The 27,524-nt window shown below is 38.6% G+C and overlaps 2 protein-coding genes across 2 annotated transcripts in view; one reads left to right on the forward strand and one right to left on the reverse strand.

Moving 5' to 3' along the window:
- Positions 1-8,332, reverse strand: part of LOC139728622 (nuclear valosin-containing protein-like) — a 39,907-nt gene extending 31,575 nt beyond the window's left edge. The window contains exons 1-10 of the mRNA XM_071639564.1: positions 8,259-8,332; positions 6,459-6,578; positions 5,285-5,358; positions 4,937-4,986; positions 4,214-4,307; positions 3,541-3,607; positions 3,068-3,361; positions 2,028-2,202; positions 1,731-1,795; positions 819-953 (exon numbers count right to left, since the gene is read on the reverse strand). Coding sequence (XP_071495665.1) covers positions 819-953; positions 1,731-1,795; positions 2,028-2,202; positions 3,068-3,361; positions 3,541-3,607; positions 4,214-4,307; positions 4,937-4,986; positions 5,285-5,358; positions 6,459-6,554 — 1,050 coding nt within the window. The 5' untranslated portion in view covers positions 6,555-6,578; positions 8,259-8,332. The remainder of the gene's footprint in view (positions 1-818; positions 954-1,730; positions 1,796-2,027; positions 2,203-3,067; positions 3,362-3,540; positions 3,608-4,213; positions 4,308-4,936; positions 4,987-5,284; positions 5,359-6,458; positions 6,579-8,258) is intronic.
- Positions 8,333-8,441: 109 nt separating this feature from the next.
- LOC139728606 (elongation factor 1-gamma-like) lies at positions 8,442-24,820 on the forward strand. The gene is made up of 10 exons (XM_071639547.1): positions 8,442-8,569; positions 8,711-8,869; positions 11,243-11,306; positions 13,028-13,170; positions 13,895-14,038; positions 15,051-15,180; positions 18,709-18,895; positions 21,107-21,285; positions 23,216-23,340; positions 23,779-24,820. The coding sequence occupies exons 1-10, from the start codon at positions 8,558-8,560 to the stop codon at positions 23,929-23,931; spliced, it is 1,296 nt and encodes a 431-aa protein (XP_071495648.1). The 5' UTR covers positions 8,442-8,557; the 3' UTR covers positions 23,932-24,820.
- Positions 24,821-27,524: the final 2,704 nt, after the last annotated feature.

Below are 27,524 nucleotides of genomic sequence, written 5' to 3' on the forward strand. Positions count from 1 at the left end.
GCATGAAAATGGAATGGTTGTTTTGTAATATGCAGAAACTCTAGCAGAAAGAATAGTACCTAGTACACAGACAGAGCGGACTCAATCTGGACTCTGCATCTGCAGTGCACAGTGAAACATTGCCAAAGGGGAATGAAACAGGGTGGACACTCTGTGCAAGGTATACATCACATCACTTTTCTCCATGGGGGTTTGAAGTAGCTGCACATAGTGGGTGAGCACTATGGTAGGTTTGAGTTTATTAGGTTCATTGGAATACCATTTAATTGGTATTGCTGTGAGATTACATTTTGTTCCAGTTTTTGTGTTTTTGTACTTTTTTTCATAATTGAAGCTACATCCATTGTACGCCTTCTGATAATAAAAGTGCAATTCTAAAAGTCATTTCCTATTGGTATGTCACCAGATATAATTGATCAAAAGTACTTAGTACTGGATCCTCTACATTGCTGGAGTTCATATGCATGAATGTAGTTTGTGTGTTCTTTGTCATAGCATCCAATCATGCACCTTAAATACAACTTCTGAGCTATATGTCATAATGATGATATTGGTGAATTTCGCAATATTGCTTGACCATGGCAAATGATACATTTCAGCTGTGAATTTCCCTCGTAACATTTTTTTCAATAAAGGTAAGAGGTTTTAACATTCATACATCGACCATTAAAATTTCTGTGCACTCATTACCAAAGAGTAGGAAAGCCTGATCAAACCAGCCTTCCTTTCATCACAGCCACCTGAGCAATATTGTGGAACTGTTTTGTTTTTTCACATTCAGGAAGAGCTAGAGTGACTTTGTGCAGAGATCAACCTACCCCTGCTATGGCATTAGCTAACAGGGTCTTGCCACACCCTGGTGGTCCATGGAGGAGTACACCCCTGGGAGGTGCCACACCCAGCTGTTGGTAGACCTCAGGGTGCTTCATGTGAACCAGAAGTTTACACACCTCCTGCAGAAAATGAATGTTTTAAACTTGTATCTACACACCTCCCGAAAAAGACAAGCATGTAGATTCACTCTTCCTAACAAAGGAATCAAACTTACACACATATTCCAGTTCACTAATATATAATTAACATTCCCCAGCATAAATTAAGTTAAAGTGACAGACCTTTTATACCAACTTTCCTACATCAACCGAAACATTTATGAATTCTCCTGTTGAATTGAAATTATAGGGCCCATTTGGATTAATCATACACACACAAATGTCAATTACCAATTTTCCTACACATTCTAAAGAAAAATCTGAGAAAGCTGTGGTCTGATGAGTACTTCACAGGCAATAAATGTACATATCAATGTCAAAAATCATTTTATTCAAATCAAGAGGAGTGAACAAGACGGTTTACCACAGACTAGACTGACCTGCTTGTCACGACACATACAGAGACAAATTGTAGTAAACAAACCTCACCAAACTACAGACTTCCTGAAATATCTATCCAAATTTAAAACAGGGCCACAAATATATCATGTTTGTACTTGTGTTTATGCTTAGTTAAGTGATTGCAGTTATGAAATCTTTGTGGCATAGAAGTATCACAGAGCATTAGGTATTGTATCATTCTATTCAAATCTGGTTATTTATTTGCAGTAACTCAACCTCTACCAATCAAGTATATGCATTCTGTTCATTTATTGTATCTTCAAGGACTGACAACACAATGTGTGTGTCTTAAATACCACATATACTTTATGGGAATGAAAAATCATTATCACCTACCTGCAGTGTATTATTGTTTCCTCCAATGTCTGCAAAGGTATTGTTGGACCTCTGTGGCTCTACAACTGCATGTAAATATCATCATAAAAATACAAAAATTGGATTTTGACAGCACATTACAAAGTGAAGAAATTAACACCATACCTTCAATAACACATATGGATCTGGATACATACAAATATCAGCAATATTCACCACTGTGCTATGTAAAATGCTACCACAAATCATTATGACTTTGTATCTGCTGGTTGAATAAGGATACTATTTTGTTAGAATTATTTTTGGCTTAAAACACACCCTTCTTCTTTCCTCTCTTTGAGCCATCTGCTTCTGATGACCTGGACTTCTTCCTGCTCGTATCCTTACTATCATCATCCCTGGAAAATGACTTCCGATGGGCAGATTTTGACTCTTTGGTTGTACTTCCTGGTGTTACTGGGGTAATTGGTGCACTGCTCTTGGAAGGAGTCACCTACAATATGAGTCATTTGCAACATAACAGAGAAAGATTAAATTTCTGAATTAGGAAGTGATTCTATTCATGTGTGTTACTACACGACTTTGAAATAGTACAGAACACTTATAAACATGGAAAAATTTATGCTTTTTGGTCAGGGGGTAGGAGAAGGGTCGGCTTGGTGTAACTATGGCAGAAACAAGTTAGTTAACCAGGTAAAAAGTAGCAACTTCTTGCATACACCTCTTTTGACTTCATTCTCAATGAAGTTTGGCAATAAATCAAGTTTACTTTCATTTGAATTTTCATTGAAAACTCAGCCAAGGAGGGATCAATGTCATTTCTTCCTCATATCAATTTAATTCATATTTCATTCAAATCAAAGCATAGCAACAAAGCAAAATAAGAATATATGTTATGCATCACAAAAAGCAGATTGTTTGTCTAGCAAGGTGTACCCTTTTACAAGACGTAAAGTTTAAACCTCATACATACAGCTTGGTCATAATCATGAATTCTTTCAAGGGAAACAAAATATTGACATTTGACATAGGCAGTTAAATCTATAATACAATACATAGATGATAGACATAACATGCTGGTAATAAAACACAACCAAGAAGTAATATTCCCCATTATTTTTATCTTTTCTTTGTTATATCTGACCCTTCAAATCTGAAGATTTTTGCAAATAGTGGAAGGGGAATGTGATAGTACAGATTTGTAAGTGTTTGTAGGCATACAAAGCTAATTTGGGGGACATCCTCTTCGAAAGAAAAAAAAATGACAATGTAGTACTGTTAATAAATAATGATATAAATCAAATAATAGATACATGAAAAAGGCTTGATAGAAAAACTGCCAGGGAATACCCTCTTACCTCCTCCTTCTTCTTCACTTGAGGCAGCAAGAGCCTGGGTTTCTGGGCTGGACGTTGATCATCTTCCACATCTTCCCCAACTCCCTTCAGGTCAAGGGTCACAGTGGACATTTCCACACTGTCCTTGTCATCTTCGTCACTGTCTGTCACCATGGGGGTACTGTTGGGTGTGGCCAGGGGTGTAGTCAGAGGGGTACCCAGTGGGGTAGATGCAGCACTGTGGTACTTTGGGGTGCTGGTCGGAGTCTTCCGCTTGTAAAGATTGTGGAGGGAGCTGTTTACCATATTGGTATCCTGTGAAATGAGTGCATATGAGCCATACAGTAATTGTGAATATGTGACACACAATGCAATTTAGAAAGATAATTGACACATATCTAATGGTCACATAAAAATCATATTCGACTGGGATGTTGTAAGAACACTAATAATGCTACAAAACAGCATGGAGAAGGAAATTAGTAGTATCATACCTGAATTTCGACATACTCTGCATTATCTGAAGAAAAGTTCTCGCTGTCTGAATCCTCCTGGGCATTTCTTTTAAAATAAAAAACAGAAACAAAAATATTCTGATAATATTTCAAGAAAATTTTTCGTTCATTTTCACTTACAAAATATCAAAAGAACAAGTGATTGAAACTGCACAGAGTTCTCTGTCAAACAACCCAATAGTGTGTATGGGAATTGTATCTTGATCAGCCTGGTCTAATACTGCATTTTACAGATTTGCAGAGTTATGGACTGGACAGATTTTATTCTGGATCATGTGATGGTAGACAAGAGCATAAGAAATGTTGGGGTGAATTTCAGCATGGTAAACTCAGAAATTAAGCAATACAAAGGAAAGTAATCACTCTCTTTTCCTAACTGATGCCTTATCACAGTGTGATGTACATGCAATGAACATATCTGCAGGATGAAACCAAATCTAATCAATTCACCTGTCATGCATCCTAAAATTCTGTCCCATTTCTAAATTCATATTCAATTTTCAGCATCATTTCTATACCCTCCCCCAACCAATAAAACAAAACAAAAGATAAAAACACTACAGTACAAGCACGTCAAAGTAGAACACAAGTGCTTCACATCTCACTAGCACACAATAATCCCTATCACCAGACACAGTGCAGATTTACTCACTCCTCTCGCTTCTGCCGTTTTGAGAGGTGCTTTGCCTCAAACTCTTCATGCTCTTGGCTTGGTGTCTGCTGCTTGTGGGACAAAAAGCTGTATACTGAGAATTAAACAACAAAACACATAAGCAACAAACATGTAAGCAAAAGGTTGAAGAATTACACATAAATGATAAAGCAGTTACAGCAAACTAGGTGTAAATTAATCCCCCAGCGTAAATATTTTTATAAAAAAAGAATGTAAAAAGTTTCCTGTAAAAGGGGGGATTAAGAATGTAGTATCAATTGGAAATAGCATACTGCGATACTCTAACTAAACTGGAGCATTAGTGGTAAAGAATGTGTCTTGTCAGTGACTATGTATTTTGACAGACAATCAGTAGCTCAAAAATATCCACAAACATTTCATAAATCCATTTTGTCATTACTGTCATTGAGACCCATTTATCTCTTATACAAGTATGTGCTATTATATGACACTTGCAGACTTCAAATCTGATCACTTATTCCAAAATAACTTGCAAGCCATCACATAATATTTCAAGTTTGATTTGTTGTTTTTCCAATTCCATGATAATTCATACATTCTGGGTTTTGATATTTGCTTCACAAGCAATCATTCATAAACTTCTCTCATGACACATATGACTGATTAAAATGCTTGAAGGGTTTAAACTCTACATCTCATAAACATCTCGTAAAACGGCTGTTACTGTTATCCTTCACTAACCTTTTTCAACTGTTTTCTTGAAAGCAGTTCTCTTCTTGCGACTGTACTCTCTGAAATGTAAATCAAACACGCCAAATTATTGAATATTTAGTATTTTCACTTTTGCATAATGAACAGGCTATTCTCTGGCTCATTGCAGAAATACTTGCAGCTCTTTCTCTGTCTTCTAAATAATGCTGGATGATTATACATTGAAAACAAGTGATCTAATAGCACAGAGTTGGAAAAGCACAATTCTACATCTACTGAAGACAAACAAGGTTCTACTTCACATCACTAAATGAAAAGACACTTAAAAATAAAACAACACAAAACTAAGCTTCGTCTGGAAAATCAGGGAAATTTCACCTGTATAGTTCCTGGAGATCTTCTACCATGCAGTCCACATCAACATAGCCATTCCTTGATTCTGCACCCACATACTTTGGTAAAAAAAGAAGTGGGAATAAACATTCTTACACACTGTACATTGACTCACATTAGAAATTGATTCAATCAGTTGGATATCTTGGATGTGAAAAACTTTGAAAAAAAAATCAACTCGATACCAACAACAAACATATATATATATATATATATATAACACATTATACATTACCTCTATCCTTACATTTTGATTATTCATTATTTTAATATTCTTCATTTCAGGTGAAGACACACATTACACACCCTTCAAAACTCTGATTTTTCATGTTTTCATTTCTAGTTCTTGCAACAACTAAATTATGCAAGCACATTCTCAGGACTTCTATTGTGAGGACATAATTTGTTTAATGTGTAGGTCAGAACGTATAGTACAAACCAATCATTTACAAAAAGAAAAAAATATATTGTTTGAATTATTACCAAGATTACATAAACATACAGATATATAGCTAGTGCTAAGAAAGAAACAATAATACTTGCACTTTGAAGTAAGAGATTAACATTTATGGCAATTTCTAAATGTCATGGAAAAGGTCTAGTTTCAGTAAAATTCTCACATCCTCCTTGAATTACACTTACATACAACATATATCCAAACATACAAGACAGACTGAAGTGTATATAGACACTTCTTGAATATATACAGCAGCACTTGAAAGTCAAAGAAAGTAATACAGTGTTCTTGGTTTATTTTGCAATGTTTTGATTTCCACGACTTTTGGGTGTAGTGTGAATTTTGTTACATCAAAATATTCCTTCCCATAACACAATGTACTGTACATAATCTCTATGGAGAGAAATCACTAAAATTTCTCATAAAAAAGACTTACCCTTGTATTTCTCATCCATCACTGTGATTCTTAATCATGAATTCAATCTCTCCTGAAATTTTCTTTCAAGTCTCAATTAGCGAAACATCACTCATGAAATATGTGACATGTACAGTAATGCCAGACAGCTTAGATAAAGAATGAGATATGTCACAATTATTCAGTTTTTTGACTGAGACAAACATTCATCATTTTCAGAAAAATAATGGGGCTATACAAAATCAACTGTCTGCAAAGATAAAACGAAACAAGGAAGACAATCTTGCCTCTTTCACTCTCCTCAACAGGACACGATCGTGGAAGTATGATCCTGACTGACGCCTGTCATTCCCACTAGGTCTGGAATGCTTGCCTGGAGCCATGGCCAGAGTTCAAGGGAGGCAAAGCTGTAGGAGAAACCAAAATCATCTTGAGTCTGGGAAATCTCCAATGACATAGCTTAATGTGCGAGGAATTTACAAATATAATGCTTCAGTTCTCTTTCTCTATTGTGGTCCTCTTTGATTTCTTGCAGTTTTCCAAGAATACCTGATTGAAAAGTGAAAATCCCTTCATTGCATTCATTGGAAATGCTTGAATCAAATCCCACTTAATTGACACTAACACCTCATTAACTGTTACCTTATCAACATCCGACTACTGTACTAGCAGTAATTCGACAACCAAGTCCACTCTTTGCAGGTACAAAAATTCTACACTGTATGCCATTATTCAAAGGTTCAGAGTAACACAAGTAACGTAACTGCAAAACCCCAAGCAAACTTTGCCAAAGATAAAGTTACCTCACATGGGCACCATAAAAGCAGTTGTGATCCAATCTGCAACATATTGACATTAGCATAATTCTTACAGGGTGCTTCCATTATAATGAACATGGCTATAAAGAAATTTCATTACAACAAAGTAAAAATAAAGGTCCCATAATAGTTGTCATACCTTCATCTGATATACAGTGGACTCCCATTGTAATGAAGTCCTCAGGACCAGCAGTTTTCTTTTGTTATATCGAAATTTTGTTGGAACCACACAAATAAACAATTAAAAAAAAATATAGAGCCCATAATGTTGCGACTGAATTTTCATTTCATTGTAATGACAACGCAGTTTTGTTATAACCATGTTTGCTATAACAGGAGTGCACTTTATACACTAGAACCTACTTTATTTGCTTAGCTGGAAAAAAAAAAAAATTCTATGTAGATCTATAGGCCTGATAATGAAAGAAAATTGCAAGTTCCAAGGACTTCGTTATGACAGGATGCCCGTATACTATTAGTTTTGTGCCATATGTCAAAACCTATTGAAGGTCAGTTAATGGTAAATTTAATTACCATTGGTGGTTTGACGATTACATGCTGTTATACCTTGTATGAGTTGTACATTCACTTCTTGGGCCAGACGATTCACTGACACTGCTATTGTCAATACACAATCTTGCACTAAAATTGAAGTAGGGACTTAGCCTGGAATATTCAATTGTAATAAATCAGTGAACATTGCTACAATTTAGAAAGTTTTGAATCTGACTGAAGTAGGTCACAAGGGATATCAATTGGTAATTAAGTTTGAAGGAATTAAAAGTAAAAAGCATAGTAGTTAGTCAGCACTAATGCCAAAATAGTTCTTTCAAAGTCAAATGTTAAATTTCGATTTGCAAACATAGTGTACCATTATTATCAAGGCCAAGCTTTTTTATTTGATTTTACAATTGTCGGTCGTCCGTCAACGGTCACCGTTTGTCGCTCAGTTTATATAGTCTGTGTTACAGCAACTTGCTATTTTTCAGACCAAATAACAGTGCTATCAAATATAAACAAGTTATTTCCAAACCACTCATATTCACAAATCAAAGAAATTACAGATATTAGAATCGAATCTATTCCGAAGTGACAAGCATACACACAGCTCAATGCGTGGGACTACTATATCAAAGGCTCCTTTATCATTCTTAGGTTTCTGCTTTTTCTTGTAGCGTCTAAAGTTTCCTCAAGAGCAGATAATAACAAAAAGTGATTACAACTAATGATGAAATAATCGACACATAACAATATATGAAATATTCATACGTTAAAGTAGTTAAATTGAGCAGCCGCCCCACATGTGATATCCACCACTCCAGATTCCCATGTGCACGTACTCGTACTCCAGCTGTCCAGCATGCAGCAGCAGACGAGCTATATACGGACGGCAGGTAGGTCTTATCGATCCTGCAGCTTCAGCAGCGCCGGTGGCTCTGGCGTGAAGCGAAGTGTCAGCCGAGCGCCGTGCAGGCCTCCGACGAAACTCGCTGCCTGTCGGCGGTACATGCAATTTGCATAGGACTTTGTGCAACGTCAACGCAAGCAGAGTCTTTTCGTACGTAGCCATGGCTTCCGGGGTAAGGCCACACGTGTAACTGTGTCAAAATCCGTTGATATTCTGATCATCCTTGATTGTTTTGCGAATTTTAGTGGCTATTTGTACATGATATATGTGTATCTATACTCAGTTGTGTTTTTAATGATTATTTTCCATCCAGACTTTGTACACCTACCCCGAAAATATTCGGGCCTACAAAATCCTGATCTCCGCTAAATACAGCGGAGCGCAGGTCAAAGTAGTGCAAGATCCACCGGCCTTCAAGCTCGGGGAAACCAACAAGACACCAGAGTTTCTGAAGAAGTTTCCTCTAGGAAAGGTAAGGGATTTTTTTTTTTTATATGTAATTATTTCTTTAAAATACTTGGAGGAAGTAATTAGCCCCCTATAGAAGCTGAGCATTGCTTGTTTCGACGGAAAAATCTGTCTCCTTTGTATGGAGTTTGTATTCGTGCTTCAACGTAGCTCGCAGTTGAGCGAGCAATTACCTTTGTGGACTGTAGCAGCTAGTATAGTAGTGCAGATAAATTGACGCGGAGACGGGCAGTACGGTATGGGAGGTTACGTGTCATCAGCAACCGCTCACAGTCGTAAAAATTGTAGCTGGAGGATGAGGCAGTCCAGGGGTTTAGGGGCCATGGTCAGTTAGTTCTGACCTCAAAATGAATCTTGTTATTGTCTGATTGATATTTTTGGTTGCCGAATTGTATTCTCACATGCTTCAGTCTCTGAGACTCTGTATGATGTCACTGACAATCTCAGTTTTTTTTTTCTTCAAAATACTCCTCAACGTTCTATCTGTAACAAAACGAGGAGGAAGGGGGAGTTCGCGATGGTGCTTTAACATTAGTTTATACTAGAGTCTAGTTTTTAGCCGTAAATAATCAATTTTTGTAATAAGTCTAGCAGTGAGTGTGTTTATAATCCATTGATATTGCTGTAATTTGGTGAGTAAATGCAAGCCGCTCATTATTAATTCGACCACAATGCCGCCCAAGATTCAGCCACCTGCTACATGAACATGATCATTCAATCATTCATTCATTTGTTTCCGTATCAAAAAACATTCACAAAAACCAAAACACAATTGTCTTGGTTCAATTTATACATTGTTAGTGGAGGGATCATAGAAAGCACACAAGAGGCTTGTTGGAAATGATCCCCTACAAACAATTATTGCATTTCAACTAGACAATTATCCAACAAATTCAATTGATGAAACAAGGGTGGAAGATACAATAAATAGAGAAGAAAAGAGGCAGAGGTGGAAACAATGCATATATAGTTTCAAGTACATTTCATCAAAATTATGTTTTATTTGCAACTGTCGAACCTTGGCACGGGAGGTTGAACATTGGTCATGGCTCGACACTAACTTTTTTGTTTGGTGGCCCGATGGGGCCACCAAAATCCTTAATTTCAAATTTTTGGTGGCCCGAGAGAAAAATTTGGTGTCCCAAAAAAAAAACAATAAAAAACATTAAAAGTCCTTTTTTTTAATGAGTCAAAAATTTTAAGATTTATGATAGTAAGAATTAGAAGTTGGACATATCTACTCATAAATAAACTTCAACAAACTTGCAACACTCACTCTCAGGCATTCATTCAGTCCTTTTCATCCATCCTTTGAACAAATTTAACTGCTAATTTCCGGCGCAGAAAGTTACGAATTTATTGACATACTTTTCAAAATATTTTGGTGGCCCGAGGCGGGCCACCAAATTTGCCCTTTTTTGAAATTTGGTGGCCCGACTTTCATTTTTGGTGGCCCCGGGCCACCGTTAGTGTCGAGCTCTGTTGGTGCAGGGGCCATAAATTATGGTGAATAAAGTTTCACACCATGGCGTCCATGCTGAGACGCCTGAGTTAAGTGCTATTTCTTTGCAGACATGCTATGTAGATTTATGAGAAATTTAGAATAGCGTGAAAAGTAGAATGCATGCAGTTTTTTAATTGAAACCAGCGGTATTCTGGTATGGAAGGTACGTAGCATTGTACATTGGATATATCACTAGTAGTGCCTGGTACCAAGACAAAGGTTCTGATGTTATGTGTGGATATTTTCCTTGCATTTATATTATTTTCAAATAAATTTTTTTCTTTTTTTTTTGCATATGGTGAAGTGACTCAACAAGAAATAAAGCAACGATTTTCATTCTTTTATCTATCAACCTGCTCACAGCATATGTGAGAAGAGAGCATGAAAATACAATAAGCCCCATATAAGTTAAAAGCTTTATTACAGTTCTTAGATCATAAATATTTGAAGAAAATAGAGATTAAATGCCTTTCGTTAAATTTATACATTGAATCTGAAAAAAATGAGAGATATAGCAAAAATCAGCATCATATGATCCAGACTGCTGACAATATCAACATATATAGACAAGTATAGATGGTAGTAATTGTTTTGTCGACGTTTGCCAAATAGCTTTGCGCTTTCATCAGTGTGTTTGCAAGATTTACAGTTACTTAGTTACAAAAATGCTCCTCATGTGTAAACAATTTTCAAAGAATGACCAAGCCTGGTATATTTCACACATATTGAGCAGAGAAATCAGTGTTGAAGTAAGAAACTTCTGTTTCCTGACATTTTACATTAGTATTCATCCAAGAGGGGATGTGTAATAACACCATAGTCAATTTCATGTGAAGCACTTTTTATCTTTTTGTTTGTTTTCTCTTGCTGCAGGTGCCAGCATTTGAGAATGGAAGTGGAGCCACACTGTTTGAGGCCAATGCCATTGCCTATTACGGTATGTACCGGGTATGTGCTAGGAGGTTCAAGAGCTGGAGTTACAACTGGTTTTGATTATTCAGTCATTTTGTATGGATGCACAAATAAATCCCAGAGGTGCTCATGTGCCTTTGATGATTGGGATTCGATGCTCCTGTCTCTCTCAGCAATCCGATCCATTTTAAACTCAAACATGTTGGGGATATTTTGCTAGTTTATTCATAAAGTGACATGAAATTTCATCTAATGATTAAACAAACAAAACAAGAATCTATCCGGTCCAGAAACATGTGTAAAATTGTAAGTCAGAGGGTTATCATGTGGAAGTATTTGAAACTGTACTCTTTTGGAAAGCCAATTTTATCACTTTTCCGCTTAATTCCATCAAATAAAACTGATATGTTATAATATTCAAGTATAGTTCTTTATAGATAATGTGTCAGATTAGTGCCCAGGCATGCCTAGTCAAGTAATTGTGATATTAATTTTATCAATTTTTACAAATTTTCTATTACACATCCCGTGACTATACCACTACATATCATCCCAACTTTTATAATTAGGGATGGCAGAAAGTAATTACCATCATAGAAGCATATCTTCCTTGGAAGTGGCTGTTCATTATGTAGTGAGACATGAATCAATTTTCTTTCTATCTGCGAGGCAGATCGAGTTTGACACATACAGTTGAACCTCTATTATCCGGCCTCCCTTTATCCGGATCTCTCTATTATACGGACGCACTCGCCGTGATTTTTTTTTTTTTTAATTACGGGAGGAAAGGGGGATTCCCAACTCCTTGAGAACTCCTACCCAAACACACTTGAATTACATATTACTTCCAATATGATTAACATACATTACATAAAATTTCCTTCCAAATTGCTTACCTTCAAACATTTCAACATCCTCAAACATCCCCAAATGTAACAATGAAAAGGTTGCAGTATGCACATTACTACATGTGGTACTACAATGGGCTACATCAGTACATGTGTATGCATATGTACATGTATAAAGCATTGAGTCTCCCGTATCCGGCCAAATCCCTTATCCGGATGAGCCCCGGTCCCGACTTGTCCGGATACGAGAGGTTCAACTGTACTTCAAATATTTTTTTAGTGGCGGCAGCAAACATGGTTTTAAAGGAAATTAGACAATTGTGATACCATTCTCTTGAACCTCCTTGGTATAATGCACTTCACATTGCATATGAATTAATGGCCAGGATGATTGCTGAGAAAACTTTTTATCAGACACCCAGATTTTCTCCATAATGTGGAACAGAGAGCAAAATATCTTGTGTGCATCATGTTTATGTTTTGACATATTGGAAGAAAATAAAAGATGAATATGCACCACAACAATGACTGTGATATTAATTAGGAATCGAGTGTAAATCATCAATGCTCAGTGACTTTTTGTGCGATATAAACAGAATTAAGTTTGATAGTCCTTTCAGAAATTTAGATATCTTTGCATTTTGATCCCCAAATATTAGACATTCCAGAACATGATTTATTCTGTATTCTTGACAATCAGGTATACATTGTATTACATGACAGAGGATTGGACAGTACATTTCTTGTGTGATCCTTTTAGCAAAGTAGATAATGATATGATAACATCAAAAGGAACATTTTGACATTTTCCCAGCTTTCCAGATGAAATGTTACTAGTAGCTAATTATTCAAATCACCTAATGTCATCCTCCATTGATGTACTACTCTAACTACACAGTTGCCAACGAGCAGTTGAGGGGTACTGACGACCTGTCAAGGGCTCAAGTCCAGATGTTTGTCAACCTGGCTGATAATGAGATTGAGCCGTCTGCCAGCACCTGGGTTTTCCCAACACTTGGCGTCATGCAGTTCAACAAGCAGGTGGGTGTACCCTCCTAGCATCGCAAATGGCAAGATGTACATCATTGTGTCATCTGTTTAAGGGAGCCAAGTTGGAGGCAGCTATGTCAAATTTTATCTGTGATGCTCTCTGTAGGAGGAGACTAAAGAGTGGAGAATGAAAGTATTTCCTTTAATATCTTTCATGTGTCAATCTGTGTGACTTTTAGAATAGAGAGGTACAGAGATAAAGACAATTTCGTAACGTAATGATTATGAGACATAAAGGCAGTTTGGGAAACTGCCTCCAATTTGTGATGACTGCAATTTAAAAGGATTTTATTGTTTTGAACAGTTTATTTTGATGACCTCGTAAGTGAGCTAGTGTCAGAAGAAGGCTAATTTAAAACAATTACCACTCATGTTGATAACAGATACAAACAAATTTTGGGTAATCAGAGCTGATCCCCTCCCCCACCCCACATCTTTATCTATTTTTGTATCTGTTGAGCATGTCTTCTGTGATGTATCCTTTTATACCATGTATATTGGTGTTCAAACATATATTTTGTAAATAATCAGCAGTTCAATGTGTCCAGAAGGTATGACCAGTCTTGAAGACTGGCAAACCCCCCAAGGTCAATGCTCCTTGAACATGTGTCTGTAAGAAGTTCTTAAGTAAGTTCTAATGAAGTCAGTAATAGTTCTTAAGATTAGTGGCTGTCGTTGACAGTGTAAAGATGGTAAGGCTTTGCTTTGATTCCAGGCAACAGAGAAGGCCAAGGGGCACTTGAGGGCAGTCATGGGTTTCCTTGACGAATACCTCAAGACGCGTACATTCCTTGTTGGCGAGAGGGTGACGCTTGCCGACATCAGCGTGGCCTGCAACCTCCTCCTTGCCTACAGGCAGGTGAGTGCAACAAAGACCATCGATGTTTGTAGAAAATGTACCTTTTGTCTTTGTGTATCATCCTCTGTGGCATGTGTATATGCCTAACTAAATTGTTTGTGGCAGTTGAATCTTGCCAATTTTTTGGATGGAGTGAACTATTGACTCTTGAATGTCTATTTAACAAGTTGCTGTAGTGAGAAAGCAGTTGGGACAAATCTGCTCTGACTTTGCAAAATGTAGAAGTCAGCCTGTTTGAAATATTGATAGAATTAAGAATAAGTTATGTGCCCACATTCAAACAGTAGGTTTTTGATTGAGGTTGTCAATGTACTTCCCTTACCATTCAGTGGTGCAGCTCCCGAATCATAGCTGCCTCATTTGGAAGTGAGGGTACAGCAATGCCAGCTGACAGGTTTTCGTGTCTGGATGGGTCTTCATTAGTCTCATTCTCCAGACCCCGTGCCTCTCAGACATTGTTTCATGCATGCTTCAACCACAGTGCTTTGTTGTGGAGACTTTGTAGTACATTTCTCTGTTTCAGGATGCTGAAAGTATAGTTAACTCTGTATATTGCTTGTTCAACATTCAAACTCAAACTTAGACAAAGCTCTTTATAGAACTAGTTTCCAAGTAGATTGGGGTAGAAAGAATTCCAGCACATATAACTAACTTTTGATTTTTTTCTATTAAATCAGTTTAAAAGAGTAAAATATTGTGTGTCTGCTGTTGTCTGGTTAATTGAAACATATCTGTTATTCTGTAGACTGGGTCTAACAGTGCTTTTAAGTTTATTTTTTATCATAAAACTATTGTTTCCTTTCCTGTTTGATTCTTTTGCAGAAATTTGAAAAAGTTAAGGTTTACATTTGGGCAGCTTTAGGGAGAGTATTTGCAAAAAACAGAATACCTATAATTCTTGGGTCTTCCAAAATTGTGGTCAGATTACCATCCCACCCCCACTTCTTGACCTGTACATATTGATGTAATGCCCACTTAAGTATGCACCATACTTATCTTTGTATTTCCTTAGGTTTTCGACAAAGCCTTCCGCCAGGGTTTCGTTAACCTGAACAGGTGGTTTGTCACATTCATCAACCAACCTGAAGTCAAGGCTGTTCTTGGGGAAGTGTCTCTCTGTGAAAAGGCAGCACAGTTTGATGGTGAGCTTATCACTTTTCTCAGAAATGTATACAATTTTGTTTTGTTATGTTTTGTTCTTTCAGCTTTACTTCACATGGAGCAATTGCAACCAGCATCAATTACTGTGGTATCACTTTGGAAAACACTGATCTTGATGTTACCAGAAAAGAAAGCTGCATCACTGTTTATTTATCCCATATTGCTTCAGCCTTACTTGATGCAGCAGTTGACTTACAGGATATATGACAACACTTCTTTCATACTTTGATTAGTCAAATTTGTAACACAGAGGCAGGAATTACCACCTTATGTAACTCATAGTCACTTCAGCACCAGATACTAGTATGTGCAAGGAGGTTCTAGAGAATGGAGTCACAACCGTCTTATTTCCTTTGCTAGATGTTCGAAACCGCCACTCAAAAATATTTGAAGCATGTGCCAAACACGATCTGCCGCGCAGATAGGAAGACAATTGACTCGTGTCTCATTGCATAATCACTAGCCACTTTCAAAGGAAGATATTTCTTTGTGATGGTACGGTATTACTTTTCGCTATCCCTTCTTATAAAAGGTAGTTGGTACAGACACAGGCCTCGAATTAACCGACGGCCACCGACGGCCATGGCCGTCGGTGCCCCTCTCGTTGGCCGCAATGCCCTTTCTTCCGTGATCAAAGTTACGGCCAAAAAAAAAGTGCCCTTTTTCTTGTGGCCGTGGTGCCCTTTTAGAATGAAAGTTCTTGTTTATGACGTATAATATGCCCTTTCTCAAAGTCTACACTTCAATAAGCTTGAACAAATTTCCTCATCTCAAATATCATACCTTCTGTTCAGTTCACTCGCGTCCCGTATCTGATTCAAACTCAACGAGACGACGTGTACGTACACTTGTACTCATGTACGTACGGCCGACCGGCTTTGACCGTTCCGTCGACTGCCTCCGCAGCGCCGCAGCGGCCATAGAGTTACTAGCTAGGTAGTATACAGTATGTAGTCCACTTCCCCGGGTGCCCGCGCGTACGTACGGAAGTACGTTGATGGTGTCTGTACGTCGAGTGTCGCAATCAGCGGTTGAGCGCGTTGGGTGGGTGCTATGTGCATGCGTGTGTTACTGTGGGGAATGCGGAAGATTAAAATCGTCTGGGGCAAGTGGTCGTAAGCCATCTCTCTCGCTCTGCATTCATGCCCGCATGCTCAAAGTAATTTTGATCGAGGGCACGCATGCGAAAAAAAGTGAAATAAAATGTTAAAAAAAAATTGTGCAGATCCCCCACCCTCGTAACACTGTATGTGAACACGGGTTGGCTGGTTAGTTGAAAGTTAAAAGTGCCCTTTTGTTCCTCAAAGTGCCCTTTTTGTTCCTCAAAGTGCCCTTTTTGTTCCTCAAAGTGCCCTTTTTGTTCCTCAAAGTGCCCTTTTTGTTCCTTAAAGTGCCCTTTTTGTTCCTCAAAATGCCCTTTTTGTTCCTCAAAGTGCCCTTTTGTTCCTCAAAGTGCCCTTTTTGTTCCTCAAAGTGCCCTTTTTGTTCCTCAAAGTGCCCTTTTTGTTCCTCAAAGTGCCCTTTTCGTTCCTCAAAGTGCCCTTTTTGTTCCTCAAAGTGCCCTTTTTGTTCCTCAAAGTGCCCTTTTTGTTCCTCAAAGTGCCTTTTTTGTTCCTCAAAGTGCCCTTTTTGTTCTTAAAACTGCCCCTTAGGAAAAAGTGTGCCCCCTTTACAGGAAAAGAGGGGCGCCTTCAAAGAAAAAAGGGCACATTTAGTTTATCCTCCAAAAGGTGGAGGGGCACTAGTACTGTGTACCCCTGCCCCCCCCCCCTTTTCTTTTTAGAAAGGGCCCTGGTTTTGATACCGCTTCGGAATAATCAACGTTTCTATTCGGATTTACAAAAACACCTATTTCATGTTCGGATAGTGAATACATGTACCTACAGTACTGGGACATATAAGTGTGCAAAATTTGTGCGTTTTGAGAAAAACGAGAGGGAGAAAAGGGGTAAAGTGAACTGTCTTGGGTACTACATGTAATGCTCCAGTGTAAATGAGTGTATGTCCTTTCTATATTCTGGCATACAAGACAGTGGACGCATGGCGCGAACGCTTGATACCGCGCCGTACACTAGCGAATTACCGAGTAGAAACGCAGCGAATCGGAGTGGGAAAACAATTCTTTTTCAGAGAATGGCGATAAGATTTTGAGCGAAAAATTATGTCGACTTAGACAAGGGAATTAATACGTATTTCAGCTAAGTTGGCTCTGAAAAATCAGGTTGACTTACGCGAGTTGTGGACTTATAAATGTCGACTAAGACGAGGAAATTTTCAAGGAATAACAAAGGCAAAAATCTGGACTTTTTTATTGTGTCGACTTAAGCGAGTTGTCGACTTATGCGAAGTCGACTTAGGCGAGGTCTACTGTATACTATTATGTATTTGGGGGGGGGTTGTTAGAATATGAAAAAAGAAACCATAAAATTCTTGCAACATCGCGAAAATCACCCTTTAAAAAAACACCCAACGTGCCCTATTCAATGTGGCCTTGGTGCCCCTCTGACTGACCTAAGTGCCCTATCATGGCTGGCCTCATGGAAAAAGTGCCCTTTTCTAAATGGCCTTGCCCCTCCAAAATCCTATTTTAAGGCCTGCAGACATGAGGATGCGCGAATAGAAATTAAGCAGAAAATGCTGAAATACAGATGAAAAATATTCCACTTGTCATACCCGGTCACTAATCTGATATATTTATCAATAAAGAATTATACTTGAAGATTATTCCGTATTAGTTTTATTAACGGAAACTAAGCGGAAAAGTGATAAAACCAGCTTTCTAGGATGGTACAGTTTTAAACATTTTCACATGAACAGCTCTGATTTACACTTTTGCGCAAATTTCTGGACCGAATTGTCTTTTGTTTTACATGCTTAATCATTAATTGAAATTTCATTTCATTTAATAAATAGATAGGCAAAATATGGCCAACATTATGATAACGTTCAAAATTAATCTACAGAATGCTCAGCAAGACGGCGGCAAGGAACAGCGATCATCAAAGGCACAAGTGCACCTGTGGAATTCCTTTGTACATCAATAGAAATTTGACAACTGTTTGAATAATTACAGCCAGTTAGAACTCCATGTATAAAAGCTCCTTGGTATGCGTAGAATGTGTATGTGTGTGTGTGTGTGTGTGTGTGTGTGTGTGTATGTGTGTGTATTGAAGAGAGTCTTGCATTGACTAAAAACAATTCTTATACTGTATAAGCTGTTATTTTCGCGAATTTCGCAAATCGCAGTTGGATCGCAAATTTAACAACACGCGAAAATGTCCTCATGCACTTTGTTCCCAGAGCGTTAACGCAAGCGTCAGCGTCAATTCGCGAAAACAGCATCTCGTGAAAATGTCTATGACCATGTCATTCGCGGAAATACAATCTCTACACGAAAATAACAGCGTATACAGTATACTCTGCACCTCAAGGTCAGTGTCGCCTATATATGGCTGGTACAGTTGTTCATAAGATATTGTACTCTTTCTCTTTCTCTACCAATAACATAGCCAAGAAGTTCAATGAACTGTCTGGCGGTGGAGCAAAGAAGGAGAAGAAGGAAAAGAAGGAACAAAAGCCCAAGCAGGAAAAACCCAAGCAAGAGAAGAAAGCCAAGAAGGAGGTCGAAGAGGATGAAGATGAAGCGCCACCCCCACCCAAGCCAAAGAAGGACCCCTTCGCTGATCTACCACCAAGGTAAGATCTTGATAGTAGCCTTACAGGTATGGTGTAGGAAATACAGAGGAAGTGCATAAACAAATCTGCAAATAACACTAATTGAAAATGGAATGTAAAGCCCATTGTAGATATTAATTACCAGGTATGAGTCTTACATGTAAACTCATGATCAAAATGTACTGTCTATTGGACTCATGAAAAGGCTTTGACTACCAATTGAGTATCTGATTTGAAATTTATTAAAGATGTATTTTGTTCATTAAAGCGCTTGAACTTTTCACAGTATTCAAATGATATGGTAACATCTACTGCAGGGTTGATGTTAGTATGATGCTTAAACTTGCATGAACTGTCCAAGAAGCTTGTTCAGAGAGGTGCTTGATGTAATATTATTTGTGCCATGTGAGATGCCAATTGCATCTTGAATAAAAAGCTATTGCAGTGATATTGACAGACTTTATATCCATTCTGGGTATAAATCATTCAAAATACTATTGCTGGTCATCACTTACAGTCTAAGTACACAATGACCATAGGGTTTTGTATTCCCTTGGTCAGTCAGAAGAACAGGTAAACCACCCCTTACCATTCAATGGTGCAGCTCCCAAATCATAGCTGCCTCATTTGGAAGTGAGGGTACAGCAATGCCAGCTGACAGGTTTTCGTGTCTGGATGGTCTTTGTTAGTCTCATTCTCCAGACCCCGTGCCTCTCAGACATAATACAAGTGTGTCAGTGCTCATGGCCAGATGTGCCATACTCTTCGCACTCCCCCCCCCCCCATTTATCTGTTGGAAGGACAGTGAGTTTATGGTTATTTAAACAAAAACAAAAACAAATATTTCATTTGCTTTGAGTTTGGTAAGAGATGATTTCTGGAACTTTATTTGTGCGACTTCATTATCAGCTGGGGCCGTATTCTGAGAGCTAATTAAGTGTCTGATTAGCACTTAATTACCGAATTGGTATTCTGAGAGCATGATTAAGTAGGGGGTTTATTAACTACCATGACAACAAGCGTTTTGGCGGGAAGGACCTACGCGTTTGCGCGTATCAATGCGCGTGCACCTCTGAGAGGACTTAATCACAGAGTTAATTACGAATCGGTATTCTGAGGGTGTAATTAAGTATGAAAGTTAATGGAAAACTTAATGATACCAAAGAGTGTCATTAACTAGTCCGATATCACGCATTACATCGTGTTTTCTCTGCCACAACGATGCTTACCGTCTTCGGTAACCGAGGAGCGGTTGAATCTTGTTATCATGGTATCCGTAGAATTCAGAGAAAAAAGAAATATAGCCGATCTTCAAGGAATTTTGTCATTTTATGTGAGCAAAGAGGTTGAGATCTTCGCGTGCGTAGGTGAGGGGTTGTAATCAAATACCGGAGTGTGCGCACGGACCTCTTGGGTTGTAATTACAGGGGGCGTGCAGGAGCGCGCATTGAGGGCATATATGCGCGTGTAGTCATCATTTTGGCTTCTAACAACGCGTCTGATTGGATGGAATAACAATTAGATGGGAGGGGCCTAAGATAATTACAGGGGACTTAATCATACCTTAATTACGTCCTCAGAATACCGATTTTGCCCATGATTAAGGGCCTATTAACTTCACGACTTAATCACGAAGTTAGTTACAGACTTAATTACGACCTCAGAATACCACCCCTGGATTCTGGTAAGCTTTGCTAACACTGGAGAAGTCTGCAGCCATGATTATGATGCTGCCTTGAAGAGTGGTAGTTCCTCTTTAAACCACACATTGAGCCCAGCAGGATGGTGTATTGACTCCAATGCTCTGGAGTCAGAAAGGGCATGTGCAGATTGTGATTTGGATTTCCCATCAGAAAGGGCATCACTTATATAGTAACCTAAATTTTGAGGATTCAAAGTCTTTTCAGTGATTGTGTGATTCTTGAACATTCAGGGAGTTTTTCGCTGATCTTCATTTGTTGAATCTGGGGAAACTTTCCCATTAGATGTTTGTGGGAGAAAGGAGGATAGGATGTAGGAGTAATTTTGTTTTTGATGCATGTAGACCCCCATCTTTGTGTTGATAAAAAGCTATTGTGCTGTACAGTGATAGCATTAGAATGGCATTGTAGTGATTGAGTGAGAATGCCATGACATACTGAAAATATATGAAACATTACATACTGCCCAGTTGACTGCATGCAGAGGTTGAGTTTCTCTACTCTAGATTTCATTTTCAATTGTACTCTGCAGCAACTTCAACATGGATGAGTTCAAACGGTGCTACTCCAACAACGACACCGAGACAGTAGCCGTTCCCTTTTTCTGGGAGAAGTTTGACAAGGAAGGGTACAGCCTGTGGCTCTGTGATTACGACTACCCTGACGACATCAAATCAAACCGTGTCTTCCAGACATGCAATCTTGTTGGAGGTAAGATCTAGCAATAAGAGTACAATAGTTAAAGTTACTACTGAATGACTTAGGAACTACTGTGAATCTTCTTGACAGTTACCATTAAACGTAAAATGGATTCTTGTTCAAACAAACTCCTTTGGAGTTGAAAAATCATTTTGTTTTATATGGGTTTGAACAATAAATGCAAAGGACTTTCTGAGCACATAAATGTACTTGGTTTTAGTGGCAGTTTATTACATCAGTTTCCTGTTATATAAAGAGTCCAATGTGATGAAAGAATCATTCCTAGATAGTGCTCGTAACCAGCGAGGGGGAAACCTGGAGGTATGAAGGTTGTAGCCTATTCAAATGTAAAATGACTACTACACATAATAGATTCAGACCCCGTGTACAGTGCGGGGCAGGGCCGAGCCCAGCCTCAATTGCGAGGCCGGGCCCCGCAATTTTGTCCGTTTACACTGCCGGGCTCGGCCGCGCTTTTGATTCAAACCTTTCAATATGTTGTCGTAGTGGCGCTCTGCTTGTAAACAAATGCAATTTGGTATTGTCTGGTTTTCAGACCCTTTGCCAAATGAATTCCATGGCGACAAAGTCGCCGTTCGGCCAAAGGCCTTTGCCGAAGGAAAAATCCTTTGCAGGACAAAACCACCTTAAACTATACTAGTTTTCGACGTTGACGGGGTTAGTATCCTGAACAGCGAAATAGTACAGGCAGAGGGTTTGAAAGCCAGACTAACATTGGCCACGCATTTTGCCCGGTTTACGTTTACACTGAGAAAAGGCCCGGCTCGGCCGCGGCTCGGCCGCGGCTCGGCCGCGGCCGAGACCACCTCCAGAGCGAGGCCAAATGCGAGGCCAAATCGCATTTGGCCTTTTGCACGTTTACACTGAAGCGGGGCTGGGCCGAGCCTCGCACTGTAAACGGGGTCTAAGTGAAGCACTGGTGTCTGTCCTTATCAGTCCCACTTACTGCTGAATTTGCTGTATGTACCACAGCAATTGTCATGTTATGGATAAATGCCAGTCAGCACTGTAAACAGGCAAGTGAAAATAGTGCGAATGGCTTAAGAGAGTGTTTTCTTATTGCATATATGTATGTTACAAAGTGTCCCTGTGGTTAAAGCCAATGGTCCATCTTTGTGAGGATTCTCTTGTAGTAACTTTTTTTTTTTTGTCTGCCAAGGCCTCGTTGCAGCACGTAGAAGCCACTATTTACTATTTGCAGATGAAACACAAAACATCTTTAGTACTGCAAAATATTTCTAAAATGTGAGTTACTGATAGAAACCCGTATTCGGGCAATTACCCCCAGAGGGCCATTACCTCCCGGCTAAATATTGGTTAGTGGTAAGATTAGAGTAAAGATTAGGGTTAGGGTTAGGTTTAGGGTTAGGAGTTTGGGTTAGGGTGAGGATTCGGTTCAGGATTTGGATTAGGATTAGGGCCAGGGGAAGGGTCAGGGGTAATTGCCCAGACTCATAGAAACCACCGATGTAAATATGTTAATCCGTCTAATAATCAATGTTACGTGTAGTTAGATATACAAAAAGTGAACAATAATGTTTTATTAAAAGTGTTTCTAGAATGAACCGTCTACAGTTATGGTTTATTGATAAAATTAGTGATATCCCCTCAAATTTGTGGCTTTATAGTAAAATTTTCATATGGTAGGATGTTTTGTAATACAACTGAACTATTCATATGCATCAAATCAAATGTCATAACTCAAATATTTTTGAATTTCTGCTCGCAATGGTAAACACTGGCTTCAAGATTTGATGAGCTAAACAAATCTATGTCGGATTTGATGAAAGGTTTGTCAGAAAATGACAAGATAGATTTGTTAAGAAAAAAAGAAAGAATTCCTGAGGCTTTTTCATGGAAGAGCCAAAATGGGGAGCAAGAGGAAAGTGAGTGAATAAAAAATATTTCTTCAAATGTATAGGTATGTTCCAGCGTCTGGAGAAATTGGCCAAGAACGCCTTTGCCAGCATGATCATCTTTGGCAAGGACAAGGACACACACATCAAAGGACTCTGGTTCTGGAGGGGACAAGACCTAGTTTTCAATGTAAGCATGATTTCTGATTTCTGTTCCCCTACTGAAGCCTTAAGATGTGTTGGTAGGTAAGAATTCTTTGTGTGTGTGTGTTTTCATTAGTATTTCACTGGTTTCTCACATATTTCCAGTCCATGGTCATTTCTTTAATATGTATACATCTGGCTGAAGGGTGCCAGAGGCCTTACATGTGTGTGGGTTGTCTGTCCGTTTCTCCCAGATCTAATAATGGCACTTTGTTTCTTATTAGTTAGCAGTAGCAGATGCAGTTGTGAGCATTCGTTTCTTTCTTTTGCTTGTGGGCCTTTGTGATAATCAATATTTACTGAGCAAATTTCTCTCATTCTTCAATAGATGACTCGCATTCATTTTATTGCAGAGTTTTAGTGTTGACAGCCAAATTCTAATTATTGCAGTTGTTTTCCTGTGACATGCTTGCTTTGTCTACAGCGTTCTGAGGACTGGCAAGCAGACTACGAGTCCTACAAGTGGACCAAACTGGACCCAGACACAGAAGAAACCAAGGCGTTGGTCAAGACATACTTCACATGGGAAGGCGACTTCGGAGGCTTGGTATTCAACCAAGGAAAGATCTTCAAATGAGAACAGCCTTAGTAGATTTCACACCAGTTACATATTTCCAGATTTTCGTTTCCTCTTCTATTTCAGAGACTAGGATAATGGCAGTGTGTATGAACACATTACTCTACTGAATATGAATGACATTAAATCAGTCGCATTGACTCTACCTCTTCCGAATCATGGCAAAGTGTGAAGCAGGATAACCTGTACTGTTCTGTCTAAAGTGACTAACTTTGACTTGTCAGATTGAAAAGAAACAAAAATATTCACAAATATTTATGCAAAGTGAAATTAATCTTTGGGAAATTTTTCTGCAACTAGCCTCAAAGGTGGAAGCGATGGAAATTGTCCAGATATTAACAACCAGTCCAAAGCATCATACATACCGGCAGTTATCATTGGCAGATTCTTGTGGTGGAGACAGATAATCAGAAGAGGACCCTTTGTGTAATGCTACTTGTTGCGCCATGTCTATTAGTAATATGTCATGGAATGGTGCAGATTGTCGGAGGGAGGCTGCGTTGGAGGAATGCTCGTGTAAGAGAAATCGAGCTGATGGCAGGCAGTAGATTTGATTTCAACCAGGAGTTACATAGTGTTAAAATTTAGCTAACCTGCAGTGTGCTTTGATTAGTTAATCACACAAGACTAATGACAAATATACAGGTTGTGTACCACAGACAGTCAAACCTACATGGGGTAGTGTTTGAGATCTGCTTCTTTCAAGGCCACTTTTTCCCTTCTTTTTAACATTATCCATAAATTATATTTCAGTTATGTGGGATTTTTTTTCTCTATATGTATCTCTCCTCCCTCTTGTCCACTCTGGGGTCCATGTACGAAAGTCCCGTGAATGTCCAAGTCAGGAAACTTCAATAAATTCCTATTATTTACAACTACTATCACAACAGGAGATCATGATCAATATCTTTGTTGTTTTACTTTCTGTGATGTGGTCAGTGTAGTGTGAAAATGAGAGAGAATAATGTTATTCACACAAGTGAAAAGTTGAGCAAGGAATATGAGATTCCATGGGCATTCGAATCCAAGACTTCCAGATTGCTAAACAGGTGCTCTATTGACTGAGCTATAGAAAGCCCTTGTACAGTGTCCGTCCCAGAAACCCTTGATTCTCAATGGCCCGAAGTTATTGGAGTGTGTGGAATCCCATTTTCTTCGCTCAATTTTTCACTTGTGAATTACAGTGCATACATTTCTGGTCAGTTTCCATTTGTTTGTGTTTGTTACGTATGCAAAAAGAGAAGAATATTACCAGAGTATTATGTGTGACTGATTATACACTCTCAATGTCTTGGGTGATGAATGCCTTCAAACATGGATTGGTACAAGTACAGGGAAATAGAGTGCAAACACACAAGTTCTGTAGTTGTATCCAGGACACTGGTGTGTATCGTGTGAGACTTTCCTGAAATCTGGTGTAAACTGTGCTTGTAACATATCTTTTGTGTGCAGCAGGGCTTGACACTAGCTTTTTTTCTCTAGTGGCCCATGCGATCACTAAAATCTTTCAATTTGAAATTTTGGTAGCCTCAAAAAAGAAATATATTGGTCAGAAATAAAAGGAAATGTAACAATCCATTTTGAATTTTAGTGGCACTTGACCACCACCTATGTCAAGCCCTGTAGCCAGCGTGCCCCATGGGTTAAGGTGAGATAGAAAAAAGCATGTTACATTGGTTGGTTCAAATTTCAAGGTTAATTGTGTACATGAGTGTGCTTTATTCTGGTATGGATTCCTTTTGTTGAGAATGCCTTCTGCTTTTAATGAAAGGGTGTTGTGTAAATCAAGGAGTAATGAGTTTGACCAATGATGAATAGCTAATGAGGAGCAGAAGACTCATGAACATAGACAAACCACAGGACAAACATCCACACACAGACATGTGCATACTCGAATGCACACATGCATACACTGTAGACATTGCAGAATGTATTCCCAGTAGTTTTTTTATGCCTCCGCCACGAAGTGGTGCCGGAGGCATTATGTGTTTTCGGGTTGTCCGTCCGTCCGCATTCGTTTACGCGATAACTTGTGAAATATTGACTAGAATTCTACCAAACTTGGTCCAAGTATAAAGTATGATGGGGCAATTACTTGAGTAGATTTTGGGTGAAATCGGCCGAAGGTCAAAGGTCAAGGTCAAATCATGAAATTGTATCCGTTTACGCGATAACTCAAGACTGGATCGAGCAAATTTCACAAAACTTTGTCGGAGGATGATGTATGATGGGACAATTACATGATTAGATTTTTAGTGAAAGCAGACAAAGGTCAAAGATCAAGGTCAAATCCTAAAATTTATCTGTTTACGTGATAACTCCAAACTGGATGAAGCAGCTTTCACCAGACTTGGTCCAAGGATGATGTATGATGGGGCAATTAGGTGAGGAGATTTTAGTGACATTGGCAAGAGGTGAAAGGTCAAAAGGTCAAGGTCAAATGCTAAAAATGTTGCTATTTCCCCCACTTTGATTGCAATGCCCGAAGATATTTTATTGAAACTTAGTGTAGACATGTACTTCTGCGTAAAGATTTTCCACAGAGAGTTTCATGTCATAAGGTCAAAGGTCAAAAGGTCAAAGGTTAGGTGAAAATGTTGCAATTTCACTTTTCTCACAAATGGTTCAATGTATCTTCATGGAACTTAGGGGTCATGGGTCAATAGTCAGGGATCAAAGGTCAAGGTCAACTCAAAATTTTACTGTTTCCCTTATATACTAGTATACAATGCAATGCTTGCATTATTAGTTTTAAAACTTAATATTAATATGTATTACCTAATGGAGATTCTCTGGGAAATTTCCAGCCAGAAGGTCAAAGGTCAGGTTTAAATGAAAAAAAAAAAAATCTATTTTGTACTGTAATTACACTCTTTCTTCATACCTTGAAAATTACTCAATGCATAAACTTATAACAGGGTCGGTCAGAAGTCAAGTAAAAATCCTCAATTCCCCAAATATGTGTACCTGCACTCTTAGACAATTATAGCAAACCCAGTTTTAGGAAAGTGAACATTCAAGACATTTCTAACAAACCTGTCATATCAATATTTTGCCAGTTATGTGAAACTGTCATCACACATCTTGAAGACATTGTACTATACACCTATTGGTAGAATCATGCATTATGGCGGAGACATCAGTCGCCATAGCGACATTTCTAGTTTTTGTGGTTTGTTGTTGTTGTTGTTGTTGTTTTTTTTTGGGGGGGGGGGGTTGGGGTGGGGTTGGGAGTGAGTATTAAATGTTTTTGCCAGACAAGGGTATGTTGAGGAAAATCATGAAAGCAGACAAAATTCACAGCTGTGCATTTCTTCACATCTTACCTTGTTCCACAAAGTTTTCAAGGCAGTATGCTGTGGACTTGTGACCTGTTGCATTTCTTTGTTCAACCCCAAACCGTTACAAAATTAATATGGAGCACAAGCTTTTGCAGTGCCAGCGGAACTGTACAATGCTCTTCCGATGATATCAAGCATGTGGAAATAGTCTGTTTATTCAGAACAATGCTGAAAACAGCTGATATACTAGTAGTAAAATGTTTATACCCCTCATCGCTCCAGATCTTAATTGTATCAATTTCCATCTTATGC

Source organism: Diadema antillarum, unplaced genomic scaffold, assembly GCF_040938485.1.
Source record: "Diadema antillarum isolate AM-2024a unplaced genomic scaffold, OU_Dant_1.0 seq00000187_RagTag, whole genome shotgun sequence".
NCBI lineage: Eukaryota > Metazoa > Echinodermata > Echinoidea > Diadematoida > Diadematidae > Diadema > Diadema antillarum.